The following is a 26,492-nucleotide window of genomic DNA, read 5'->3' as shown; positions in this document are numbered from 1 at the left end:
TCATAAGGCACTATGTTGGATACAGCAGGTATGAAAAAGAATCAGACATGAAACCTGTGGACAAGGACAGCATTGTCCAAAAGAAAAAAGACTCATCGATTCTTGTAAGGCAGTGTAGGGAATGGCTAGGAAGATTAGTCTGTGGGAGCCTTGAGAACTTATTTATCCCCATGGAAGTTTCTCCTAAGCTATGTCTTGGAATGGTACTCAACAGTAACTTCAATCAACTCAATCTTGATCCTCCAAAGGAAAATCACGTTGAATTTTCATGATGTTTTGTTTTACATGTTTCTCTCTAGGCATGTGGGGGAAGATCCTATGGAACCACAGAACATCACCCGGGTGTCAGAGTTTATCCTCTTAGGGTTCTCACACACCCAGGAGCTCCAGAAAGTCCTGTTCCTGGTGTTCCTATCTATCTATGTCACCACTGTTGTGGGAAACCTCCTTATCATGGTCACAGTGACTTTGGACTCCCGTCTCCACATGCCCATGTATTTTCTGCTCCGAAACCTGGCTGTCATAGACCTCTGCTATTCCACAGTCACCTCCCCAAAGATGCTGGTGGACTTCTTTCATGAGACCAAGACCATCTCCTACAGGGGCTGCATGGCCCAGATCTTCTTCTTCCACCTCTTGGGGGGTGGGACTGTCTTCTTCCTTTCAGTGATGGCCTATGACCGCTACATAGCTATCTCCCGGCCCCTCCACTATGTCACCATCATGAACACTCAGCTCTGTGTGGGGCTGGTGGTGGCCGCTTGGGTGGGGGGCTTCATCCACTCCATTGTCCAGCTGGCTTTGATGCTCCCACTGCCTTTCTGTGGCCCCAACGTCCTGGATAACTTCTACTGTGACATCCCCCAAGTACTGAGACTTGCCTGCACTGACACCTCCCTCCTGGAGTTGCTCATGATCTCCAACAGTGGGATGCTGGTTCTCATCTGGTTCCTCCTCCTCCTGGTCTCCTACTCAGTCATCCTGGTGATGCTAAGGTCCCACTCAGGGCAGGCGAGGAGGAAGGCAGCTTCCACCTGCACCACCCACATCATCGTGGTGTCTATGATCTTCATTCCCTGTATCTACATCTATACCCGGCCCTTCACCCCATTCCCCATGGACAAGGCTGTGTCCATCAGCTACACGGTCATGACCCCCATGCTCAACCCCATGATCTACACCCTGAGGAACCAGGAGATGCAGGCAGCCATGAAGAGATTAGGCAAGCACCTAGTGATTTGCAGCAAGAAGTGAACTTTAAATAGGTTAACTTTAAATGACAAATCTTCTCTCTAAAATTTTGTTTTCCCATGTGAAAAATGGAGGAAAGTCTTTATGAAGTGTGACAAATCAGATTACACTAATATTTCTTGGAGACCTGCTCCTGTGTCAGGTACTGTTAGGCACTTTCACACTTTTATCTCCGTACTTCTCAAAAAACTGACAGTGGATATATTATTATTTTATTAAACAGTTTTACAAATGAGAAAATTCAGAGAGAAGTGACTTGCTCAAAGGTAAACAGCAAGTGAGTGGTAGAACTTGTCCTGGAACCTGATTCCTCTAACTCCAAATTTAGAGGCAGGAGATGTGGATGGGATTTGAAACTCGAGCCTCCTGCAACCACAAGAAAAAACCTGGAAAGTTCCTCCATATGGATGAATATCTGTGATGAGTGGTCAACTGTTTCATCTTAACTCTGCTGAGACAGTCACATTCTTTTCTGCTTCCTGCCTCCTTACATCATTCCCCACTGTGGTGTTTAGGAAGTGGTCTCACTTTTAACATTATCTATATATTTTCCATAATGGCATTTACTCTTTGTTTTTGTTCCTTCTCTACCAAATACTCCTTGGTTAATCTTCAAATTATGCTACCTACCTGATATGGTTTGAATGTGTCCCTTCCAAATTTCAAGTGTCAAAACTGAATGGCCGGCCGGGCGCGGTGGCTCACGCCTGTAATCCTAGCTCTCTGGGAGGCCGAGGCGGGCGGATTGCTCGAGGTCGGGAGTTCGAAACCAGCCTGAGCAAGAGCGAGACCCCATCTCTACTATAAATAGAAACAAACTAATTGGCCAACTAATATATATAGAAAAAATTAGCTGGGCATGGTGGCTCATGCCTGTAGTCCCAGCTACTTGGGAGGCTGAGACAGAAGGATCGCTTGAGCCCAGGAGTTTGAGGTTGCTGTGAGCTAGGCTGACGCCACGGCACTCACTCTAGCCTAGGCAACAAAGCGAGACTCTGTCTCAAAAAAAAAAACAAAACAACTGAATGGCCAATGTGATGGTATTAAGAGGTGATTAGCCCATGAGGGCTCCTCCATCTTGAGTGGGATTAAAGCTGTTATAAAAGAGGCTTCATGCAGCATTAGGCTTGCTTACCCTTTGACCTTCCACAAACATTCCTCCCTTCAAGAGGACACGGCAACAAGCTGCCATCTTGGAGGCAGACAGCAGCCCTCACCAGGCAACTGAACCTGCTGATGCCTTGATCTTGGACTTTCTAGCCTCCAGAACAGTGAAAGAATAAATTTCTGTTCTTTATGAATTACTCAGTCTATGATATTTTGTAATAGCAGCACAAATGGACTAAGACATCACCCAACACAATCTTTCCATCATTTGGATGGTATAGCTGAGAGGAAGGTGACATAATGTAGTTGGAGAACCAAGGCCAGAGAGGGCAGAGCCATGCCCATGAGTGCTCCAAATCTAGGGTAGTGAATTCAGTTCCAAGACTACCACCTCAAGTGTGTTTTTGCTTTTCTCTTTAACTTCTCACACTGGAATGAAAGCTCCTTAAGGGCAGGGGCCATGCATTATTTATCTTTAAATCCTCCTAGCACCTTTAATGGCATTTAAGATTTATTTCTATTGTGCTTTTTCCTGCTTCCTGTTCTTTCCTGCCAACTTCAGAATCTATTTTTTTTTTTATTTCTGTCTCTATCTCTGTATATTTATTCCCTCCATCTCCCTTGGGTATGCATCATTTTGTAAAATTCTCAGGCAATGTATAAGATTGATCCAAAATTAAGGTAATGCAGAAGTTTTTTGCTCCCCTTTCCCTCCCAGAAACCATCCTATCCAAGAAATAAAAGTCATAGGCTCTTCTTGGTTTCTCTCTAAGCCATCATGGCAACTCTGAGTTTATCCTTTCTCCACTTTGATCTCCACCTCCTCATTTCATGCATTTCTCCATATTCACAGTCAATCTTTGGAAATGAGGGGAAGGGGAAAATGGACTGTGTCTTATTTGACCTGTGTGGTTACTCAGAACAGCTTTTCCCTCTTTCACATTAAAGTCCTGTAAATATCTGATACTTTTCACATCCTACAAGTCATCTTTTCACCAGATGCAACATCTACATTCCATTAGTTGTTTCCATTGTGAGAATTTTCCTGAATCCATCATCGTGGTCATCTCTTCTGTGTTTCCTCTTACATGATAACATCCTTCTTAAAACGTAATGCTTACCATATGACACTGCTGCACTGGGGGTATGAATTCTTCAAAAGAATATTATCTCCTTTGATATATATATATATATATATATATATATATATATATATATATATATCTCCATAAGGTGTTTTTGGTAGCAAGTAGCAGACTAACCAAATGACAATGTCTTAAATAATGAGGAAATTATCTGATTTAAATAGAAGACCATAGAATAAGCAATTTCAGAGTTGGTTAATTCAGTAGCTCAAACAGTTTAGGGCTCTGAGTTGGCTGCTCTGTAATTCCTTGCCTTTCTTCTCATGATGGCAATATGGCTGTCAATGCTCCAGACATCATATCTTTATATCCAAATAATTCAGTAAGAAGGAAAAGGAGAGGCATTAATATGCTTTTCTTCTATTTACCAAGGGGGAAATTCTTCCTAGAGCCACCGCAGGTGAATTCTCTTTTGACCCAGCTGGCCAGAACTGGATCATGTGGTCAACTCAGTTGGCAAGGGGGAATGAAAAGGTGAATGTCAGATTTTTCAGCCAGGAAAAAAGAAGGTTGGGAATAGCAATCAACAGTGTCTTCCATGTCGGTATAAGCTCCTGGCAGAAGGAAGAGACATGATTGACTTGAGTAAAAAAATCTCAATGATGAGAAAACTCTGTGATAGACAAGGGTCATAAAATCAAATGCCTAGGGAAGTCAACAAGTAACATGAATAAGTGGGCCCAGTGAAAACTAATGGGGAACTGGACAATGCTTATCCAGGCAAAAGGGAAATCCCACATCCAGTCTTTGCCCCCACCCCTTCGCCATGTGAGAACACGGTGAGAAGACTGCTGTCTATAAACCAGGAAGTGGGCCTTTATGAGACATGGAATCTGCCAGCACCTTGTCTTGGACTTCCCAGCCTCCAGAACTGTAAAAAATAGATTTCTGTCGTGTATAAGCCACCCAGTCAATAGTGTGCATGTGTGTGGTCTGGGTTGTAGGCATCTCTTAGTTTCAGTGAAAATGGCATTTCTATTTCCAGTGAAGAGAAAAAGAGAAACCTTTGCTTTCTTATAACTGGAAGTCATTTATTGGTTCAATTATTTAAAAAGTTGTCTTGAGTCACTTTTATTTTAACTTTTGAGAATTTTACTTTTATGATCCAGAATATCAGTTCTAAAGGTAATAAGAAGCACATAAAAGCTAAGTATAATCAATAACATGGACACAAAGTGAAGAAATGTGAGTAAAATTTTCTCAGATTTATCTTGCCCATGATCAAATATTCCACAATACCAGGTGCTTAAATCTTAACTGAATTTGTAGAGATATACCCCATTAAAATGAATATGGCTACATCTATGAGAATTTATACCTTTAAAACATTTCTTATGAAAACTGTGCTGTGTTTATGACATACATTTTCTCAAATCTACATTTATGAATCCTAAACACGTACGTACAATATTTTCCACTGTAGAGACTTTAGAGAAAACATTTAAAATAAGTTGTTCATAAAACAGCTTAAATTAAAAACCTTCCTCATGTTCCAATGCTATCTGGAGTAGTATAGTGGGACTACAGTGTAGGTTTTGAAGCTGTGAAATTCAAATCTGTGCTCTAACTCCTGCTGGTTGTGTTCCTTTCAGACAATTAGTTACAACATTGAGCCTCTACTTAACTGTAAATTTTAACTGTATACTCACCTCATAGAGTGGACCAATGAGGTAAATGTAAAGCAATTGGCACATAGTAGGTGCTCAATTAAGGTTGGTTCCTTCACACATTCCCCTTTATCATTATTTTCTGATATTTCATAAATATTTTAAAATTAAAACAGGATAGTTAGACATCTGGTTCCTCAGGATCTAAATGACCATGTCAAGTAATATTCTTCAGTCATTTTTGTGTATATGGAATTAGTGAAAACAGCTCTCTTGAAAGTTGTTGAGGAAAGGCTATAAATTATTTCAGTGACAGTAGATTAATTCTCATCCAGCAAATACTTCACTTCCTCTCAGCCTTATTAATCCCTAGATTTTGCCATTCCCATTGTGTTTATAATCAAGCTCAGGGATGATTAAGTGTAATTGTGAAAAGACCTCAATCAACCTTGCCTCAGATGTTTAGTTCACATATGATCCATAAAAAGTGGTGTATCAGTCAGGGTTCTACCAGAGAAGCAGGACCAGTAGGAGACATCTCAGAGAGAGAGAGAGAGAGAGAGAGAGAGAGAGAGAGAGAGAGATTGAGAGAGAGAGAGAGATATTGAGAGAGAGAGAGATATTGAGAGAGAGAGATATTGAGAGAGAGAGAGAGAGAGAGAGAGAGAGAGAGAGAGAGAGAGAGAGAGAGAGAGAGAGAGAGAGAGAGGAGATTACCAGGAATTGATTCACATGATTGTGAGACTGCTGGCTGGACAAGTGTAATCTACATGGCAGGCCATCAGCTGAAGTCGATGTCTACATGCAGAATTTCTCCTTCTTCAAGGCAACCTCAGTTCTGCTTCTAACTTCTTTCCACTGATTGAATGAGGCACACCCAGTTATCTAGAGTACTCTTTTTACTTAAGTTAACTGACTATAGACATCAGTTACATCTACAAAATATTTTCATACCTAGATTAGAGTTTGATTGAATAGATGGGAACTATAGCTTGGTCAAGTTGACACATAAAACTGACCACCAACCACCACAAAGGAAGAATGATTAATTTTCAGTGATGCTGGGCTTCCTCAACGAGAATGTATGTGAATTTTCTTCTACACGTGTCCTACATCCATTTAACAGTTTGAAGTTATAATAGTAGCTAAGTCTGACAAATATTTATTTTCTTAGAAATGTGATACATAGGGAAATCATTTTTCTCAGTTCAGTTTTCCATGAATGGGTCTTTAGCATAATTTCTTGATCCCTGCCATTCATTTCTCTGGCAACCATTATGCCACTAGTGGATGCAGGAAGATGAGCTCTGGTGGACATTTCATAGACCTGTATATATAATAATACCTTGAGAGGGGAAATACATAAACTGAGCATACCAGGTCACTCTTACTTAAAGCAGAATCAGAATCATAAAGAATTAACCTAGGCAATTAAAAATCACTCCATCTGATAGTTGATGAGATTGGCAAGCCCTGTGCCCTTCCCCACCATCAATCTAGGCTGCTTTGCCAAATGGCTCAATTTTAAAATGGACCAAAGCTCTAAATATTGGGAAAGTTAGTGTTTTTTAAAAATCTACATCTCTCGTATGTGGAAGAGCTTCATCATGTTCTTATCTGCCAGAGTCATATAGTTTATTTTGCAAAGTATAAACATGTGCGATGAAAGAACTCAGAGCAACCTGGAAAGCCTATGTAGATTAGAGAGCTCTAAGAAATCACACAGTTTTTAAAGCACATCAAGGTTACAATGTCAGTTAATTTTAGTTTTTTAAAAATTAATTCCTCATAATGAGAAAGCATATGGGTTTCCTGCACCAATCCTTGTGTCAAAGGGAGTAGTGGCTGACATGTAAAGAACGGTAGCACTTCATAGATGGTGTGAGTAGAATTGGATATGGGTAGTCAATCAACCATGGGGCTCTGGTTGGCAAAACGAAGAACACAGTTTATGGGGTGCTAAGTTTCCATTGTAGTATACAAACATTTTTCTCATCCATGACTTTGCCTAAGTAAAGATCCCTAGTTTAAAAGAAGAAGGAGGAGAAGAAGAAAGAAACCAAATGAATTATCTTGATGGCTCCAGGGAAGAGAACTGTCCATTGTGCTGACAAGCAAGTCAGTGGTTCTCAATGTCTGGTCCCAGAACAGGTGCAGCAGCATTATCTAGAACTTGTCACAAAGGCAAAGTCTTGGTCTTACCATTGACCTACTGAATGAGAAAGTCTGGGCTGGGCACAGCAATCTGACTTCAACAAGCCTTCCAGGTAATTCTCTCAAGAGTAAGAGTCACTTTCGTAAAAAATACATTCCTCTGAAACTCCCAGGAAGTCTCTTTCTTTTGAAGACCCTCTTGTCCTTTTTAGCCTTGGCCTGCAAATCCTATATCCCACAAACCTCTAAAATTGTCAATGTCCTTTGTACTTTGGGGCCCCAAGGGAGAACTCTGGAAGAGTATGTGTTTTTGAGACATTTAGAAACTTTTTTTTTTTTTTTTTGGCATAGTTGGTAGAACCTGTGCAGGGAAACCCCAAGACATTTAGAAACTTTTTAACAACTCCCTTTGCTCCCTTGGCCCCAGTTGCAATCAGCCTGGCTTCCTGAGACCTGTTCAGTAGTTTCCCCCCAAAATATTCCCTCTTCCCCTAGGGCCCCACCCATACAGTATCCGTGAGTTATGGATGGCAGCTAGGAAGCTATAAGCCTGCAGCAAAGGATTTCCAAGAACATGGAAGCCTGAAGCCCCATTCTGGGATGAAGGAAGGTCAGAGACCAGGGTTTCCTCACCTGCACATAGACCAGCTGTAAGAAGGATCTTGCAACACCTGCTGGACAGGGAGAGTAACAAACGAGTGACTGGGTGATAGTACGTCTGTGAGGAGAGACTCAGGAAGTACTGCAGGGGACTATGGTGTTGAAAACAGATGCCCAAGGTTACACGTGAAAACAACCGAGCATAGAATTGGCCCTCTGATTTAGAGGGAGGATTCTGAGACCAAAGGATACAAAGAATGAGGAAAATCACCAAAAAATTCTCTACATAGTCATATAAAACAAGATCACATAATTACCTGCTAATATATTAAGCCAGTAAACATTTTTCAGCAACTGCAAATCAGATATTGTCATAGATACTGGGCCTACTAAGTTATTGAATTTACAATCTAATCAAGAGAAGCAACAGGAAAAAAAGATAAGTGCTATAATGGAGGTATTCGTAACGTGCTATTGAAACCCAGAGAAATGAGGAATGAATTCTGTGTTGGAGAAATGGTGGGAGCAGCCAGAGGGAAGGTGATGTCTCTCTGAGTGCTTCTAGGTTGAGAAGGCAGCCAAAGGTATTTCAGAAAACAGGATTTATTATCAAAGACACAGAAATAACCAAATGCATGGCAGACATGGAAGCTGTGAATTCTTTGAATAGCCATTGGTCCTGGGTGACAGGGACACTGATTAGAAAGGTAGGTGGAGGCTACATTGTATAGCCTGTATGAAAGGCTGAGAGTTGCATGCACATATGTACGTGTGTTTTTCTGTCCTCAATTTATCCACAAAGCATTTTAGGTGGATTTTAAGAGTTTGAGTTTTAAGGTGTGAGCACTACACAGTCATTAAAGATTATAACGGGGAGGAACATGATCAGAGCTAAGTCCAGAAAGGTCTCATGGACAGCTGTGTAGAAGGTGTCCTGGAGGGGGAGCAAACTGAAGCAGAAGGACAGGATTGGAATGACCTCGGTACTGTAGATAGTAGATTGCAACAGGTTGGGTGAGAGAGGACGAGGGAGACTGAGACAGGGTGGGGGGAGTGAGGAGACCACTGACGCCTCACCCTGTCCCCTCCACCTGCTTCTAAGCCTTCAGTGCCATCTCTTCCCCTCCCCAGCACCTTTCCATTTCCCCTGTCTGCACCTGTTCTGTTCCTCCATCTCTCTTTCTTTTAATCTCCCTTTGTCTATTTCTGTTCCTCTTCTTTAACATCTTCCTTTGTTTTCTACTCTTGGTTTCAGTAACATCTTCTAAAATTCCTGTTCCATTGAGAAGAGCACTCGGAGTCCCCTTCAGACAGTATTCATCATCTATTTCATATCTGTTTCATCATCGATTTCATCCTCTGTTTCTTAATCCAGTGAATCCTGTTGCCCCTTCTCCCTCTTGACTCAGCACACACACCACACATGCCCCACTCAGCAAGGGGCCGCCTACAACAGGGGAGCAACTAAATGTCTCAGGCATCCAGCTGTGTCCAGTGTCTTCCTTGCACGGACGTTCACACCCAGCTATTCATCCACCCAGCGGTCAACATCACATGCTTTTTGAGACTGGCTATCATGAAGGATGGGTACTGGAGGGTACAGATAAATTGTGAGATCCAGATCTAGGTCTCTGGGCTCATAGTTGAATTGTGGAAGGAAAATATAGACACAGGAAAAGCCTATTAGCATAACGATGCATTAAATGACGAATGAAAAACTACTGGCATGAGAACTTCTTAGAGGATGGAAGAAGAGAGGATGTCTTAAGACTAGAAGACTTCACAGAGGAGAGCAATTACCACTGATTATTCCACACACTGTTTTGGGAATCTTATAAGTGTCATTCTACTCAAGCCCTCAGAAAATTCTGTAAAGAAAGCATTTGCTTTTATTAGAGATAAGGTCTTACTCTGTTGCCCAGGCTGGAGTGCAGTGGTGTACTCATACTTCAGTGTAGCCTTGAACACCTGGGCTCAAGTGATCCTCCTGCCTCAGCCTCTTGAGTCGCTGGGACTATGGGTGCATGCCACCTTGCCCAGCTAGTTTTGAATTTTTTTTTGTAGAGATGGGGTCTTGCAATGTTGCCCAGGCTGGCCTTGAACTCTGGCCTCAAGTGGTCCTCCTGCCTCAGCCTCCCAAAGTGCTGAGATTACAGGTGTGAGCCACCATGCCCAGCCACAAAGAAATCATTTTTATTCCTGTTACAGGTGTGGAAACTGAGACCCAGAAAGATTAAGTAAATTACTCATGGTCAAATCTCAATGAAATGAAAGACCTGAAATTTGACTCCAGATGTATCTGACCCAAAAAGTCTTCCCACCACTGTATGAATCTTTGAAAGGTAGGTTGCATATATTTCTGGGTGGCTTTAAGATTTCCTGAATGTATATTCTAGCACCCATTTGTAAACTCCCCAGAGACAAGACAGCACTTGTTATCATAGTATGCATACAAAGATGCCCATCTTATGGACCTGACAACTTGGTTCTGAGCCCCTGAGCACTGAGAGGGCAAGCAGTGACTGCATCTATGTCTGCGGTTTATTTTCTTTAGGTTTATGGAGAAGACAACATGGAACGAGGGAACATCACGTGGGTATCAAATTTTGTCTTCCTGGGGCTCTCACAGAATCAGGAGCTCCAGCATTTCCTGTTTTTGGTGTTCCTGTTTGTCTATGTCACCACTGTGGTGGGAAACCTTCTCATCATAATCACAGTGACCTCTGATTCCCGGCTCCACACACCCATGTACTTTCTGCTCCGAAACCTGGCTACCATAGACCTCTGTTTCTCTTCAGTCACTGCCCCAAAGATGCTGGTAGACTTCCTATCTGAGAAGAAGACCATCTCCTACCAGGGTTGCATGGCCCAGATCTTCTTCTTCCACTTTCTTGGAGGTGCCCTGGTCTTCTTCCTCTCAGTGATGGCCTATGACCGCTTTGTTGCCATCTCCCGGCCCCTCCACTATGTCACCATCATGAACACTCAGCTCTGTGTGGGGCTGGTGGTGGCCGCCTGGGTGGGGGGCTTTGTCCACTCCATTGTCCAGCTGGCTCTGATGCTCCCGCTGCCTTTCTGTGGCCCCAACGTCCTGGATAACTTCTACTGTGACGTCCCCCAAGTATTGAGGCTTGCCTGCACTGACACCTCCCTCCTGGAGTTGCTCATGATCTCCAACAGTGGGATGCTGGATGTCATCTGGTTCTTTTTCCTCCTGGGCTCTTACTCAGTCATCCTGGCGATGCTGAGGTCCCACTCAGGGCAGGCGAGGAGGAAGGCAGCTTCCACCTGCACCACCCACATCATCGTGGTGTCTATGATCTTCATTCCAAGCATTTACCTCTATGCCCGGCCCTTCACCCCATTCCCCATGGACAAGGCTGTGTCCATCAGCCACACGGTCATGACCCCCATGCTCAACCCCGTGATCTACACCCTGAGGAACCAGGAGATGCAGGCAGCCGTGAAGAGACTAGGGAGGCGCCGGCTGGTCTGTAAAGCAGAGTGACAGTGGTAGGTCGCCTCTCTTTGGCTTTGCTTTTCCTTCCTAAAGTGGAGAGGGAGCTACGCCATCTGCTTTCTTCATAGCTTGTGGATGTGTTGGGAGGGGGGTGGAAGAAGTGAACGAGTTTTGAAACCGAGCAACTTTGTGTTTTTGGAAAAAGGAGTGTCCTCTTTGGTGGCTAAGGTTTGTGATAAAGAGTTCTAACACACCTGCCACAATGAGAAGTGTTCACATGGCCCCTGCAAAAACACACTCACCCCTCCCCTTGCTGGTGGACAGTGTCCCTATGATGAGAGCATTTCCCTGGTAAGAGCATTTCAATTTTCTGTATTCAGACTCTCCTCTCAATATCCCCTCTTGGTGTGAGTCTAGGTTGTTGGAAAGATCACAGTATTTGGAGTCTTTAGCTCTAAATTAGAGACCCTGACCCATCACTGATCAAGCTGTTGACTCAGATGAGCTCCCCAGCCTCTCTTGGCCCCATGGTTTCTTCTTCACCAATCTTGCTTAAACTAATATCTGCACCCAAACCTCTCAGGTTTGTTATAAGAATCAAATAAAAAATGTTTATGAGAAAATAATGGGTAAATCGTGTAACCATATGTTGTCTTCTAGGCTTTTAAAATTTATTTTATTTTATTTTCAGATATGAAATTATTATGAATATTCAGATTTTTCCTATTTATATCTTAATGTATTATACTAATTGTTACAAATAAAAGAGTATGTGTAAAATGCATGTAAGTTATAAAGCATTGTATTATTATGTATGAACACACATGTACACACTATGCAATTCAAAAAGCAGAAGTTTCCAATAACTTGCATTCACCCTGATTTCTCCCCAGATCAAACTGCTCTCTTGAATTTTGTGCTTGTCATTCCATTGCTTGTATAAAGTCATTTTATTACATTTTATGTCAACAGCATATTGTTTTGTTTTGCTACTTTGGTGCTTTATAAAAATATCATACTCTACATAACAGCCTGAGATTTGCTTTTTTCCCCTCAACATTATGTTTCTAAGGTCCACGTATTGTGGTTTGGCTGTGGTTCATTATTTGCACTACTGTATAATATTTCATTATGAGAATAACATGTTTGGGGTGTTTCTAGTTTTTTGCTCCTACAAAGAGTACCATTTTGAATATTCCCTTACTTATCTCGAGTTGCCATGTTGAAGGGCCCTGGTTCATACACCTGGAAGTGAAATTGCTCAGTCACGAGGTCTTCAACGATTTAGCTTTGCAAAATAGTGCCAAATAGTTTTCCAAAGTTATAGGAACAAATTACATGTTCATCAGCAATGTATGTGTCCCCATTGATCCATATCCCTCTAACAATTGATATTATGAAACTTTTTTTTTTTTTTTTTTTTTTGAGACAGAGTCTCGCTTGTTGCCCAGGCTACAGTGAGTGCCGTGGCGTCAGCCTAGCTCACAGCAACCTCAAACTCCTGGGCTCAAGCAATCCTACTGCCTCAGCCCCCCAAGTAGCTGGGACTACAGGCATGCGCCACCATGCCTGGCTAATTTTATATATATATATTAGTTGGCCAATTAATTTCTTTCTATTTTTATAGTAGAGACAGGGTCTCGCTCAGGCTGGTTTTGAACTCCTGACCTTGAGCAATCCGCCCGCCTCGGCCTCCCAGAGTGCTAGGATTACAAGCGTGAGCCACCACGCCCGGCCTGAAACTTTAATTTTTGTCAATTTAGTGAGTAAAAAATGATATTTCTTTACAGCTCTAATTTGCATTTCTCTATTCTTTAATATTTCTTTCTATATTTTTATTGCATTCAGGTTTCCCATGAATGACTTTTGTTCATTTTTCTATTACCTTTTCTAATTGATGGAGCAGTTCTTTAACAATTTGATTACGGATTTATTGTCAGTTATATTTATTATGGTATCTTTTCCCAATTTGTGGTCTATCTTCTCTGTTTGTGGTATTAATTTTAGCGTAACTAGGTATATCAATCTTATGTTTTAGTATGAACTCTTATTGGGATTTAATTTTAAGTTGTTTCTTACCTAGAGGACTTAAGATTTTTTTCCTACATAGTCCTTTTATTTTAACTTTTAAAAAACAATCCTAACTTACATACAATTGGAAGTATAATATAAAGTACTTTTTTTCCTGAAGGTTTGAGGGTAAGTTAGCAACCTGACACCCACTTCTCCTCAATACTTTAATGTGCATTTTCTAAAGAGAGATTTTCCTATGATACTGCCATACACTTGTGAAAATCAATACATTACTAACATTCAATCTTCAGACCCTATCCAAGTTTGGCCAAATGTTCCAATAAAGTCTTTTATAGAAAGGGAATCTGGTTCAGAACTATGTGTTGCATTTAGTAGTTATGCAGAATCTAAACTATGCAGTCATTTAGATTCCTTTGGTCTGGAGGAGTTTCTCCTTAAATTTGATGACCTGGGCACTTTCAAAGATTACATATCCATTATTTTGTAGAATGTTCCTCAATCCGGTTTGTCTTATGTTTCATGGCAATTAGATTTTGGTGATGCATCTTGGCCAGGATATCACAGAAATTATGCTGTGTTTTCCTCATGGCATCCTATAAGGTTGTGCCTTTGCTTTGTCTCATTCTGATGCCCCATCACTTTGATTACTAGACTAAGGAAGCGCCTGTTAAGCTTCTCACCTGTTAAGTTATTCATTTTCCCTTGGAAATTAGTAAATGCTTTGTGGGGAGATACTTTGAGACTATCTGGTTCCTTATGAAACTTTCAATTTATTCATTTATTTATTTATATCTATGTGAATTCATGTTTTCCTCTCTCATTCATTGAGTTATGATCCATTATTATCATTATTTATTTTGATACTTGATATGTCCCAGACTTGGCCAGTAGGAGTCTCTTCAAGCTAGCATCTGTGTTCTTTTCACTCTTTTACCACTTCGTTCCTTTCTGGCATAAAGTAAGACCCTGCTCCTGGTCTGGAAACAACTATTTCTCTATACAGTCCTAGTTCATTTTAATGGAGAATAGTATTTGGAAGTCAATGTCTAGATGCTACGTGTGGTCATTGCTATGTATAAATCCACACACATAACTACATATAAACATATATTAACACATCAATCCATATTTTTCTCTTTCTATACAATATTAATAATAGCCGTAAGTTCACACAGATATTTCCAATTCCAATCCAACACCACAGAATTCATTGTTTTCCACTTTTCACACTTATAACTCCTTTTTCTGATAGTAAGCAATCTGACTTCCATAATTCTTAACCTATTTGTTTTGTACTGAGAGGAAATTCAAATTAAAAAATAACCATCTGCAAGTTTATAATCCAGCGGCATTTAGTACTTTCACAATGTTGTGCAACCATTATCCCTATCTAGTTCCAAAACATTTCCACCACCCAAAAAGGAAACCCCATACCCACTAAGCAGTCACTCTCCATTCTTCTTCTCTCCCTATGTCCTGGAAACCATTAATCTGCTTTCTGTCTTTATGGATTTACCTGTGCTGGCCATTTCATGTAAATGAAATCATATAATATGTGACATTTTGTATCTGGATTTTTTTATTTTGCATAATATTTAATAAATTTAATCTATAATAAATGGATCAATACTCCATTACTTTTTATGGCTGAATAATGTTCTATTGTATGGATATACATCTATTTATCCATTAATTAGTTGAATGACATTTGGGTAGTTTCCATCTTTTGCCTATTGTGCATAGTGCTGCTATTAATATTTGTGTACAAGTGTTTGTTTGAGTGCCTGTTTGGGGGCATATACCTAGCAGTAGAATTGCTGGGTCATATGGTAATTCTGTGTTTAACATGTTGAGGAACTGCCAAACTGTTTTCCATGACAGCTGCACCACTTTCTATTATCACCAGTAGCATATTAGGCTTCCAATTTCTTCACATCCTTTTGAACACTTGTTATTTCCATTATTATTATTATTATTATTATTATTATTATTATTGCAGGTTGAGTATTCCTAACCTGAAAATCTGAAATCCAAAATGCTCCAAAGTCCAAAACTTGTTGAGCACTGACATGACACCTGTAAGTTCCACATCTGACCTCATGTGATGTGTTGTTGCCAAAATTTTTTTTCATGCACAAAATTATTTAAAATATTGCATAAAATTACCTTCCTGTGTGTATAAGGTATACATGAAACATTAATGAATTTCATGTTTAGACTTGATTCTCATTCCCAAGATATCACATTATGCATGTGCAAATATTCCAAAAAAAAAAAAAAATCTGAAATCTGAAACATCTCTGGTCCCAGGCATTTTGGATAAGGGATACTCAACCTGTGTTACCATCACCATTATTACTACCATCCTAGTGGATGTGAAGTGGTATCTCATTACAGTTTTGCTTTTCATTTCCCCAATTACTAATGATGTTGAGCATCTTTTTGTGTGTTTGTTAGCATTTGTATATTTTCTTTGGAGAAAAGTCTATGTAAGTCCTTTGCCCATTTTAAAAATTGGGTTGTCTTTTTGTTGTTGAATTGTAAGAGTTCATTTTGTATTCTAGATACCAGACCCTTAATGTATTTGCAAATATTTTCTCCCATTCTTTAGGGTTTTTTTTACTTTCTTGATAGTGTTCTTTGATATGTAAAAGTTTTTAATTTTGATGAAGTCCAATATATCTATTACTTATTTTGTTGTTCATGCTTTTCATATCTAAGAATCCATTGCCAAATCCATGTTCATGAATATATACCCCTATGTTTTCTTGTAAGAGTTTTATAGTTTTAGTTCTTACATTAAGGTCTTTGAAACATTTTGAGTTAATTTTTGCGTATGGTGTGAGGTAGTGGTTTAAATTTATTCTTTTGGGGCCAGGCGAGGTGGCTCACACCTGTAATCCTAGCACTCTGGGAGGCCGAGGCGGCTGGATTGCTCGAGGTCAGGAGTTCGAAACCAGCCTGTGCAAGAGCAAGATCCTGTCTCTACTATAAATAGAAAGAAATTAATTGGCCAACTAATATATATAGAAAAAATTAGCCGGGCATGGTGGCGCATGACTGTAGTCCCAGCTTCTTGGGAGGCTGAGGCAGGAGGATTGCTTGAGCCCAGGAGTTTGAGGTTGCTGTGAGCTCGGCTGACGCCACGGCATTTACTCTAGCCTGGGCAACAAAGTGAGACTCTGTCTAAAAAAGAAAATAAATAAATAAATTTATTCTTTTGCATGTGGATATTCAGTTGTCTCAGTATTATTTGTTGAAGAGATTATTTTTCTCCCATTGAATAGATTTGTCACCCTTGTTGCATATCAATTAACCATATACATATGTGTTTAATTTTGGACTCTTAAGTCTATTCTAAGGATGTATATGCCTCTCCTTATGCCAACACCGCACTGCCCTTATTGCTGTAGCATTATAGTACATCTTGAAATAGAGAAGTGCAGGTCCTCCAATTTTGTTCTTTTTAAGATTGTTTTGGCTGTTTTGGATCCCTTGCAATTCCATATGATATTTAGGATCATCTTTTCAATTTCTGCAAAAAGGGATATTGGGAATTGATAGTGATTGCATTGAATCTGTAGATTGCTTCAGGGAGTACTGCCTTCTTAACAATATTAAGTATTCCAATCCATGAACATGAGATGTCTTTCCATTTATTTAGGTCTTTAATTTCTTTCAGCAATGTTTTATAGTTTTCAGTGTACAATTCTTACATCTTCTTGGTTACATCTTACATCTCCTTGGTTAAATTTATTGCTAATACTTTATTCTTTCTTGATGCTATTGAAATAATTTTTAAATTTCCTTTTTGGATTATTTATTGCTAATATATAGTAATACAATTGATTATTTTGTGTGTGTGTTGATCTTATATCCTACAAATTTGCCGAATTTTTTGGTTAGATTTATGTTTTCTTGTGGATTCTTTGGGATTTTTCTATATGTAAAATTATGTCATCTACAAATAGAGAAAGTTTAAATTCTTCATTTCTGATATGAATGACTTTTATTTCTTTTTCTTGCCTAATTCCTCTGGCTAGAACTTCCAGTATAGTGTTGAATAGAACTGGCAAAAATAGACATCTTTGTCTTGTTCCTGATCTTAGGGGGAAATCATTTTACCTCTTTCTCCTTTTTTGTTTTCTATTTGCATGGAGCATCTTTTTCTACCATCCATATTCAATTTATTTGTGTCTTTGGATCTAAAATGATTCTTTTATAGTCAGCACATGCTTGGATCATGTTTTTTTAAATTTGTTCTCTATCTTTTAGCCTGGAAAGTTTAATCAATTTATGCTTAAAATAATTACTGATAAGGAAGGACTTATTCTGTCATTTTGATATTTGTTTTCTGTATGTCTTATCTTTTTTATGTTCCTCAATTTTTCCATTAATGATTTCTTTTTGCTTAATTGTTTTTGTAGTGTGTCATTTTGATTCCCTTCTCAACTCTTTTTCAGTATATGTTAAAATTTCTTAATGGTTTTCCTGGGGATTCTAATTAACATCTTAAACTTATAATAATCTAGTTTAAATGAATAGCAACTTAGCTTTGATAGTATACCAAAAAAAAAGCCACCTCTGTATAGTTGTGATCTTCTTTCTTTATGTTGTTATTGTCATAAATAACTTTTTTATATTGTGTGTCCATTAACATAGATTATCATTATTGCTTTATGTATTTGTCATTTAAATCATATAGAAAAAAAGAGGTTACAAACCAAAAATATAATTATACTGGTTTTTCTATTAACCTATGTAATCTTTTCCAGTGTTCTTTGTTTCTTCATATGGCTTTGAATTACTGTCTAACATCCTTTTATTTTAGCCTGAAGGAACCTCTTTACCATTTCTTATAGAGCAGGTCTACTGGTAATGAACGTGTTCAAGTTTTGATTATCTGAGAATATCCTAATTTACCCTTCATTATGAATGATATTGTTGCCAGATATAGAATTCTTGGTGGAGAATTTTTCCCCCAAGGACTTTCAATATATCATCTCATGTCTTCTGACCTCTGTGATGAGAAACATAATGTTAATCTTAGTGAGGGTCTCTTGTATGTGATGTGTCACTTCTCTCTTGCTACATTCAAGATTCTCTGTGTTTGGTTTTTAGCATCTTGTATATTATAATGTATTTTAGTGTGGATCTCGTTGAGTTATCCTACTTGGAATTCCTTGAGCTTTTTGGATGTGTAGATTCATGTATTTTATCATGTTTTGGGAGTTTTGGCCATTATTACTTAAAATATTTTTTCTTTCCCTTTCTCTCTCTCTTCCTCTTTTAGGATTCTCACCATGTGTACGTTAGTATCCTTGATGGTGTCCCACAGGCTTCTTAGGCTCTGTTCAATTTCCTTCATTCTTTTTCTTTTGCTCCTTAGACTGGATAATTTCAATTGACCTATCTTCAGATTGACTGATTCTTACCTATAGTTACTCAAACTCTTCTATTCAAACCCTCTAGTAAACTTTTCATTTCAGTTATTTTATTCTACTTTTCAGCTGTAGACTTTTTCTTTCTTTAAATAATTTCTCTCTCTTTATTGATATCTTCTATTTGTTGAGACAGTATTCTTCTGCTTTCCTTTAATTCTTTGTCTGTGGAGCTTCAAGCATGTGAACCAGTGTTCATTGCAATGGGTTCCCCCCAAATTTGTTTACTTTGAAGATACTCTTGTTCTTTCTGATCTTGATCTGCTAATTCTATGTTTCATAAATCTCTACAATTTTCAATGTCCTTGCCAGTTTTTGTCCCCAAGGCAGACCTCTCTTTCAGTAAGTGTTTTGGAGAGACTTAGAAACTTTTTAACAACTCCCATTGCTCCCTTGCCCCAGTGGAAATCATCCCAGCTCTGCTTTCTGGGCCCAGTCCAAACATTTCTCCCTAAAGATATCCTTTCTTCCCCAGGGTCATGCCCATGAGTAATGCATGTGAAGTATGGCAGGTACCAGGAAGCTGGGAGGCTGCACAGAGAGGACCCTCAAAAAGATGTAACACCTGAGTTCTGCTCTCCCATTCAGGGCTGCAGAAAGGCATGAGAATGAACATTTCCTCACCTGCTGATAGGTCAGCTGTAATTAGGTTCTTGAAAACACCTGGTGGAGAGTAGGGAGCATAAGAAAGAAGTAACACAGACTTGAAGGTAGTAAGATCACAAGATGGTGTGAGGAGAGCCTTGGTAAGTGATTCAGGGGGAATATTCTATTGAAAACAACTGCTTCAGGTCCATGTGAAAACCCAATAATTTTAGCAACTTAGCATAGAAATGGCCTTTTGATATAGGGGGATGAGTAAAATCACTTAAAAATTCTCCCTACAGTGAAGGCCATGTAATGAATAACGTACTTCATACATTAATTTACATTGATTGAGCATATTCTGTGTCGCAATTGCTGTTCCAGGTTCTATGGTTAGTAAGATATTGAAATGACAATGTAAATGGCTGAGAAGCTGGAACAAATGAACAATGATAGGACATGATAAATCCTAAAACAGAGGTATTTTTAGAAATGGTATAAGAACTCAAGGAAATGGGGAATTTGTTCTGCATGGGAGAAATAATAAAAGAAGTCATAGAGAGGGTGATGTTTGAGTGGGGTCTTTCTAGGTAGAGAAGTGAATGGACAGCATTCCAGAAAACAAACATGAAAGTAAACAAACACATGGCATGTGTAAGAAGCCATCATTGATTAAAGAGCCAACAGTTCATAATAGGCAGAGATACTGAGTGCTGGGCACAAATGTATTGTGGCATCCAGACCTATGTCTCTAGGATTTCATTGTTGAATTGTGGAGGAAAAACATAGACATGTGAAAAGTCTGTCAACATTTTGGTGTTAAATGTTGCATGAAGAATGATTAGAGATAGCATAAAGACTGGGGGAAGAAAGGATGTCTTTAGACTAGGAGACTTTACAGAGGAAAGTGATGACTGTTTATTATTCCAGGCACTCTTCTAAAAACTTTAATGTGTAATTCTACTTAAGCCCATGGAAAATTCCATAAAGAAAGCATTTTTATTCCCACCTTATGAGTGTTGAAACTGAGATCTGGAGACATTAAAGTTACTCATGGGTAAATCTCAATTCAATGGGAGATCTGATTTGACCCCAGATTTGTCTTCCCACCACTATCTGAACCTTTGACAGGCAGCTTGCATATACTTCTGGATGGCTCTTAGATATCTTATGAATATTTATTTCAGCACCAAACTGTATACTCCCCATAGACTAGGCCATTTAATCAGGTTCTGGTATTACTATCATGATCTACACATGAGGATTCTCATTATATAGACCTGGCCAACTCAGTTCTGAGCCCCTGAGCACTGAAAGGGCACACAGTGACATCATGCATCTGTGTGTGTGGTTTTCTTTAGCTGGATGGGGAAGACACCATGGAACCAGGGAACCTCACGTGGGTACCAGATTTTGTCTTTCTGGGGCTCTCTCAGTCTCAGGAGCTCCAGTTTTTCTTGTTTTTGGTGTTCCTGTTTGTCTACATCATCACTGTGGTGGGAAACCTCTTCATCATGGTCACAGTAACTTTTGACTCCCATCTCCACACACCCATGTATTTTCTGCTTCGAAACCTGGCTGTCATAGACCTCTGCTGTTCCACAGTCACTGCCCCAAAGATGCTGGTGGACTTCTTTCAAGAGACCAAGACCATCTCCTACAGGGGCTGCATGGCCCAGATCTTCTTCTTCCATTTCTTTGGAGGTGGGACTGTCTTCTTCCTCTCAGTGATGGCCTATGACCGCTTTGTTGCCATCTCCCAGCCCCTCCACTATGTCACCATCATGAACTCTCAGCTCTGTGTGGGGCTGGTGGTGGCCTCCTGGGTGGGGGGCTTTGTCCACTCCATTGTCCAGCTGGCTCTGATGCTCCCACTGCCTTTCTGTGGCCCCAACGTCCTGGATAACTTCTACTGTGACATCCCCCAAGTACTGAGACTTGCCTGCACTGACACCTCCCTCCTGGAGTTGCTCATGATCTCCAACAGTGGGATGCTGGTTCTCATCTGGTTCCTCCTCCTCCTGGTCTCCTACTCCATCATCCTGGCGATGCTGAGGTCCCACTCAGGGCAGGCGAGGAGGAAGGCAGCTTCCACCTGCACCACCCACATCATCGTGGTGTCTATGATCTTCATTCCAAGCATTTACCTCTATGCCCGGCCCTTCACCCCATTCCCCATGGACAAGGCTGTGTCCATCAGCCACACGGTCATGACCCCCATGCTCAACCCCGTGATCTACACCCTGAGGAACCAGGAGATGCAGGCAGCCGTGAAGAGACTAGGGAGGCGCCGGCTGGTTTGTAAAGCAGAGTGACAGTGGTAGGTCGCCTCTCTTTGGCTTTGCTTTTCCTTCCTAAAGTGGAGAGGGAGCTACGCCATCTGCTTTCTTCATAGCTTGTGGATGTGTTGGGAGGGGGGTGGAAGAAGTGAACGAGTTTTGAAACCGAGCAACTTTGTGTTTTTGGAAAAGGAGTGTCCTCTTTGGTGGCTAAGGTTTGTGATAAAGAGTTCTAACACACCTGCCACAATGAGAAGTGTTCACATGGCCCCAGCAAAAACACACCGGCCCCTCCCCTTCCTGGTGGACAGTGTCCCCTTATGATGAGAGTATTTCCCTGGTAAGAGCATTTCAATTTTCTGTATTCGGACTCTCCTCTCAGCATCCTCTTTTAGTTTGAGTCCTGAGTATTGGAGAGAGCACAGGTTTGTGGCCTTTGTCCTAAATTGGGAACTGTGGCCTTTCACTTACCAAACCGGTGACTTTGGATTAGCCAAGTAACCTCTCTTGATGTTACAGCTTCTTTCTTACTAAAAATAGCCTAAAACAGTATCTGTCCCAATAATCTCATAGATTTTCTATAAGACTCAAATAAGAAAAGGTGAGAGAATGTTTTGTAAACCATAGAACCTATGTGTGAATTATTTTTATTATTACACCTGACATTTATTCGTCCCTCAGTTGGCTCCTGTTTTGGAAGTAGGGCAGAAATTCCTACATGAGGGAGGCACAGAAAGTGTGGGGACTGTACTCCTGAGGGCCATGCCACCTGCCCAGGTGACACAGATAACACAGAAAGAGCGGAAATTCAGGGCTGTGTCTGGAAGCGTCTTAATGCTTACTGCTATCTCCCACTCACCCCCCATTACAGACTCAACACTGCCTGCAAGTAGGAATCAGAAGCCCCGTCCATTTGTTCATTTGTTCATTCATTTATTCTTTCATTCACATTTGTCAGTTTGCATTTGAGGCCTAAGGTGGACCTTTATCCATAGAAGGTGCCCTAGAATGGTTTGTTGACTCTTTGTATCTTCCCACTCCTCCTTCCTGGCCTCCCTCCCTGCCCACGTTACTTTCTCTCGGTACAGTCTTTATGTTAATTTGGGCCTTTTTTTTTTTTTTACTAACTCACAGGTGTGCCCTGCTTCTCCTCTGCCTGGATCTCTTCACCACACACCCATCATGTCTTTCCCCCACATCAGACTGGGGCTGGGGTCGGGCTGTCAGGAACAGGCTGCAACTTAGGTTGCAAGAGGCTGCAGCCCAAACAAGCTTAAATAAAAAGAGGTTTATTTTAGGGATCTAAAGGTCTCCTGAAAATAAGGTGGAGTCAGGGGTTGTGGGAATGAGAAGCCGTCAGGGCTGCCATAGCTGGTCCCTTTTTCCTCCTTTGTCCCTTCGACCCTCCTGCCAATGCAGTCATCTTGCACGTGGCCACAGTGGGAGCCCAAGTCCTATAACTTGACCCTCCCATTCTGCACTCCACAGCTGACCAGCTCAGTCTTCGGGGTGTGAATTCTGAAGTCCTGTGAGAATAGTCTGACTAGCTGAAGTTGGGCCCTGTGCCCACTGGGGCGGAAGGGCATGCAGGTCACATAACATAAGTGTGACCGTCCAGGCCCACCCCTTCAGCAGGGATTGTGGGTGAGAGTTGTTCCCAAGAAGGAGGGTATGTGGAGAGACTCCCCCAAATATGTCTACAATGAAAGGAACAAGAAGGGCACCCCTTTAATGGCACCATCCAATCGGCTTGTCTTTAGTTATATCTGACATTTCATGTTTCTATTCATTCATTAAACAAGTATTTATTGAGTGCCTACAGTTTCCTCTTTCTGTCCTCTTCTCTTGTAGGTTCTTAGGGAAAGTTCCTGACTTTGTCTTGGCTGATCAGTCAAGAGTTGGAGGGAGGAGACTCCTGGCCCCATCTCTTCTGGAATAATCTCATGCCCCATTCTGGATTCAAATCCATGAGGTCTGATTCCATTTAGAACCATCACCACTGCCCAGATAGACTCAAAGAAAGCTATGACCCATCCTTGCCCAGAGCCCAGCATGGGTGGCAGACCCAGGACAGCTTGCTCTGGGAACCATAGGTGGCATTAAGTAGTGGCACATTCAAGGCTGGCCAATGTGCTCTCCAGGGACAGTGAGGAGGAGCAGAGAGAGCCTTGCCCTTCCCCCAACACCTACCAGAAGACAACATTCTGGGGACAGGAGGAGTGGAAAGAGAGAGCAGCCCTCACCTAGCACAAAGGGTCCCAGCTCGTGGGCTTCCTGCCCTTGACACTGGGCACTGGCTGCAGCCACCTCCACGGCTCCCACAGGGCTGAGACCACTGAGATACCGCCCCAATACTCACCACCACAGCCAGAGATGCTGGGGGATATTTTGCATTTTTGAGCCTTTTAAGTGCACCAGGCAAGAGACTGTTTCATTCAACAGGGTGTCTAAATTTCCACAGCCTTCAGGCATTCATTCTTTCTAGGTATATTGAGATGCCAAGATGCAAAATGGATCAGCAAAGCCCCTTTCTGGTGCTCTTCCCCACTCCCAAGTGGCTTCTATCCGCGGAGCTGGGGCAGCCAGCACACAGGAGCGTCACCCAGGAGGGGGTCTAGGGAAGCCCCTCTTGGCAGCTGCAGCGCCAGTGCCACTGTGCGGCCAGCACGGCCTGTCAGCCTCCCCTCAAGCACACGTCCGTGCAGGGACACCAGGCCCGCCTTTGCCTGCTCAGGCCCAAGGCCTATTCCCAGCCGGTGGGACGACGTTCTCTCCGCCAGGTCACATCTGTGCCCTTGGGAGCTTGATGTATAGAGTTAGTCCCAGATTGAGATCCCCGTCCTGGCTGCAAGACAGTGACACGTCATTTTCTCTCTGTCTCAATAACAAAACAGAAGTCCCACACGGCAGCACCTGCCCTCATAAGGCTGTTGCAAGGGTGAGGCGAGTGTCAAGCACAGGGCGCCGGGCTGGCACGCGGCAAGGGGCAGGGTGAGAAATCGCCCTGGCCAGCGAGGCCCTGGCTGCTGGATCCCTGCACCGCAGGCTCCGGTTACCCTACAAGTGGCAATGTCCCAAGGTCACGTGCCCCACTGAGCCTTCTGACTAGTTATGTTGTTGATTCCAAGCAGTGTCTGCATTGTCTGCAAGTGCGCAGTCCCCCTCCCACGCCCCTGGTCCCTGCCCCTGGGAGCTCCCAGTCTGGTGGGAGGAGGCGAGGAACGAGCTCTCACATGAGGCCGAGGCAGGATGGAGGAGGGAGGGGATGGGCGCTTGGCCTCAGCTGACCCTCCAGCCTGGACCTGTGCACCTCTCAAGTGCTCACCAGAGAGCCCCCATGCCTCCTGAACCTTCTTGCCCTTTGGTGACTTTACTAGCAGATCAGAGAGGTCCAACCTTGCTCGAGGCCAGACAGTCAGGGCTGGTGCCAGCCTCCCAAGCCAGCTCTCCAAGGCCCCAAACTCAGTTTTCTCTGGCCTTGCTAAAGGCAGAGGACTCAGAGCTGCCTCTGCCAGGAGGAGAGTCCTCAGCCCTGGAGCACTCCCATACACTTGTGTACACACTCACACACACACACACGTGCACAAACTCCTGGCCCACCCTGGCCGCTGGCAGTGTGTGGAGTCACTGCAGTTTGAGCCAAGCCTCTTCTTTCTGCACACCTCAGTGTTCCCGTCACGAAACTCGGGCAAGGACCTCTTTCCCAGGAGCCCCAGGGAGCAGAAGCAGCCTCGCCAGGCCCTGAGCCCTGCTCTGCCCCCGCTGTCTCGAGGGGGCCGAGGGGGCCGTTGGCACTGAGCAGATAAAGAGATCTAATCAGACCTGTGGCCGGCAGCTCCACCGTGGTTGATGGACGTTTCTTGTGAAAGTGGTTGCAGAAGCTTGAGGTTGTGAACTGGCCAGGGGAGGATGGGAGGGAAGGTACTTGGGCATCGCAGCTCAAAGATGCCCGGGTGGTCCAGGGTCCGGACATCAGCCTGGCAGGGCTGTGCCTGCTGTAGCCTCCACTGACCCTGGGCCGGCCTGGCCCAAGGAGAACAATGATCCTGACAAAAGGCACCGGGCCTGACAGATATACAGGCACAAATCCGTTCCCTGACTCCAGAGCTATGACAGGCGAGATCACGGCAAATGCTTCCATTCCACAAATATGTATCAAGCCGCTACTCAGCAGCATGTTAGGTATTGAGGCTACAGTGAGCAACAAAACAGGCACATGCCTCTTTTTGTATGGCACTCACAGGCCTGCGGGGACTGGAGCTTAATCAAATCCAACCATAGAAACACATGTGTAACTCTATGAGGTTAAGTTCCAGGAGAGGAGCTACAAGAGTGAGGAACAGGAAGCCCCAGCCGACCGAGTCCTGGCCCGTGGAGGGGGGACGGGAGAGGCCCCATGTGGCTGAGACCTGGGAGACCGGCAGGAGTCGGCCAGGCACAAGAGGGAAGAGCCTTCACGGTTGAGACCCAAAGCAGGCAGGGGATAGGCCCGTTTCGGGAGCTGAAAGCCAGTGGGTTTTGAGGGCAGAGGAACAGAGAGAGGGGAGAGGGGTGCTGGAGCAGAGAGGTGCCAGGGGCCAGATTGTGCCAGCCCTGTTGGGAAATGCTGCATGGAGGGACAAGATGAGTCAGCAGAGTGGACAGGATGCTCATGGGACCAGTGACGCCAAGTACCCCAGAGCCTGACTCCCCCCAGCCACCGAGGAAGGAGGGGGAGCAGCTGAGGATGCCTTCACCCTCTCTGGCCCCCACATTCCCAGTCTCCAGGCAGTCCCAGTCTCCTTGTCTCCTCCTGTCACTCTAACAGTGGTCTTCCTGATGGGTCTCAT

At 42.5% G+C, this 26,492-nt stretch overlaps 3 protein-coding genes across 3 annotated transcripts; all 3 read left to right on the top strand.

Moving 5' to 3' along the window:
- Positions 1-318: 318 nt before the first annotated feature.
- On the top strand, positions 319-1,254 carry LOC105858951 (olfactory receptor 4D1). The gene has a single exon (XM_012742438.2). The coding sequence runs from the start codon at positions 319-321 to the stop codon at positions 1,252-1,254; it is 936 nt and encodes a 311-aa protein (XP_012597892.2).
- A 9,182-nt stretch (positions 1,255-10,436) lies between these two features.
- Positions 10,437-11,372, top strand: LOC105857881 (olfactory receptor 4D2). Its single transcript, XM_012740619.2, has one exon. The coding sequence runs from the start codon at positions 10,437-10,439 to the stop codon at positions 11,370-11,372; it is 936 nt and encodes a 311-aa protein (XP_012596073.1).
- A 9,391-nt stretch (positions 11,373-20,763) lies between these two features.
- On the top strand, positions 20,764-21,699 carry LOC105857945 (olfactory receptor 4D2-like). Its single transcript, XM_012740738.2, has one exon. It carries the CDS (start codon positions 20,764-20,766, stop codon positions 21,697-21,699), a length of 936 nt encoding a protein of 311 aa, XP_012596192.2.
- The last annotated feature ends 4,793 nt before the right edge of the window (positions 21,700-26,492 follow it).

The sequence above is a fragment of the Microcebus murinus genome, chromosome 18 (genome assembly GCF_040939455.1).
Source record: "Microcebus murinus isolate Inina chromosome 18, M.murinus_Inina_mat1.0, whole genome shotgun sequence".
Lineage (NCBI taxonomy): Eukaryota > Metazoa > Chordata > Mammalia > Primates > Cheirogaleidae > Microcebus > Microcebus murinus.
This window is presented reverse-complemented; position numbering and strand designations above follow the sequence as displayed.